Source organism: Egretta garzetta, unplaced genomic scaffold (genome assembly GCF_000687185.1).
Source record: "Egretta garzetta isolate BGI_Z169 unplaced genomic scaffold, ASM68718v1 scaffold108, whole genome shotgun sequence".
NCBI lineage: Eukaryota > Metazoa > Chordata > Aves > Pelecaniformes > Ardeidae > Egretta > Egretta garzetta.
The window spans coordinates 8,442,677-8,443,916 of NW_009260614.1; the positions used below are offsets into that span (position 1 = coordinate 8,442,677).

General features: G+C 62.1%; 1 protein-coding gene across 1 annotated transcript in view; it reads right to left on the reverse strand.

Moving 5' to 3' along the window:
- The window catches only part of MYO18A (myosin XVIIIA), a 31,832-nt gene that overhangs the window by 8,163 nt on the left and 22,429 nt on the right, over window positions 1-1,240 (reverse strand). The window contains 2 exon segments of the mRNA XM_035900564.1: window positions 234-324; window positions 1,119-1,240. Of these exon segments, the coding sequence (XP_035756457.1) occupies window positions 234-324; window positions 1,119-1,240 (213 nt within the window).

A 1,240-nucleotide genomic window follows, 5' to 3' on the forward strand; every position in this document is an offset into this window, starting at 1 on the left:
CGTGGCGGCCCCCGGGGAGGGGCCCCCAGCCCCGTGCTGGCGGCAGTCCCACACCAAGCATCCACATCCCATGGCAGCAGGCACCAGGCAGGACAGTGTGCTGCCGAGCGCTCGTTGGAAACGTGCTGTTGACGAGGCTTTAATTGCCAGCACGGTGGTGTGGAGTCACTTGGGGCAACTCCTGACATCTTCACTCGGCGGCCCATGGAGAGCGCAGCACCCACAGCACAGACCCCAGCAGCCGCCCCACGGGGCCAGTGCGTGCCGGCGGGGGCCATGGCTACTAACGGTGGGGGCATGGCTACGCAGTGGCACCTGGGGACGCTGTGCCCTCCAAGCAGGACATGGAAGGGCCATGACGCATCGGGGGTCTCCAGCAGAGATGGAGCTGGCTCCCCCAGCCGCAGCATGGTGCCATGGTCCCATGCAGGATGGCACCGGTCCCATCCCCAGAGGGGACATGAGCCCCCGGTGGGGGAATGCTCAGTGCAGCCTGGAGCCGGGCAGCACCGGCACAGCCTCTCCCAGTGCCCCTGGGATGGGATCAGTCAGGTTTGCTCTGAAATCGCTGCCTTTGGGGCTTGGAAAACAACCCTGTGCTTGAGTTTGTGACCTGTGTTAAGCACCTCGGCAGCTAATCCTCATTTTTCCTTGCGCTGGGTAATAAACAGCTGCATTAGCACAGACTCCAATCCGCGGAAATTGAAATTAATTAGATTGGATTCTCTCGCTGTATTTATGTGTGTGATCATTACCATAATGAGATGAAAGCGTCCCTGCTGCTTAATAACGTTAGCAAACTTTGGGGCTGGGAGAGGGGATGGGATGAGAGCGAGCGCCGAGCAGAGCTGCAGGGCAGGAGCAGCCTCCACCATGGGGCATGGCCCCACACGGGGGGGATCACTCGGTGCTGGGCGTCCCAAAAGGACATCAGGGCCCCCCTACAATGAACAGATCTGACCCGGGCAGCCCCATCCTGCCAGAGACGCCTTGGCCAAGCGGGAGCTGGTGAAGTGCCCAAATCCCTGCTAAAATGGTAACGCCGCTTTGCACGAGGCTCGCTGTGCAGCGAGGATGCCGTGTCCCCCCCGGTGTTCCCCGCAGCACACGGTCCCCACCTCCGCTGCTTCTTCTCCAGGTCGTGGTTGCGTCCTTGCTGGCCCTCGAGGTGCAGTTTGGTGTCCTGCAGCTCCGCGGCCAGGCGCTGGCACTTCTTCTTCAGCTGCTGCAGCCCCCGCTG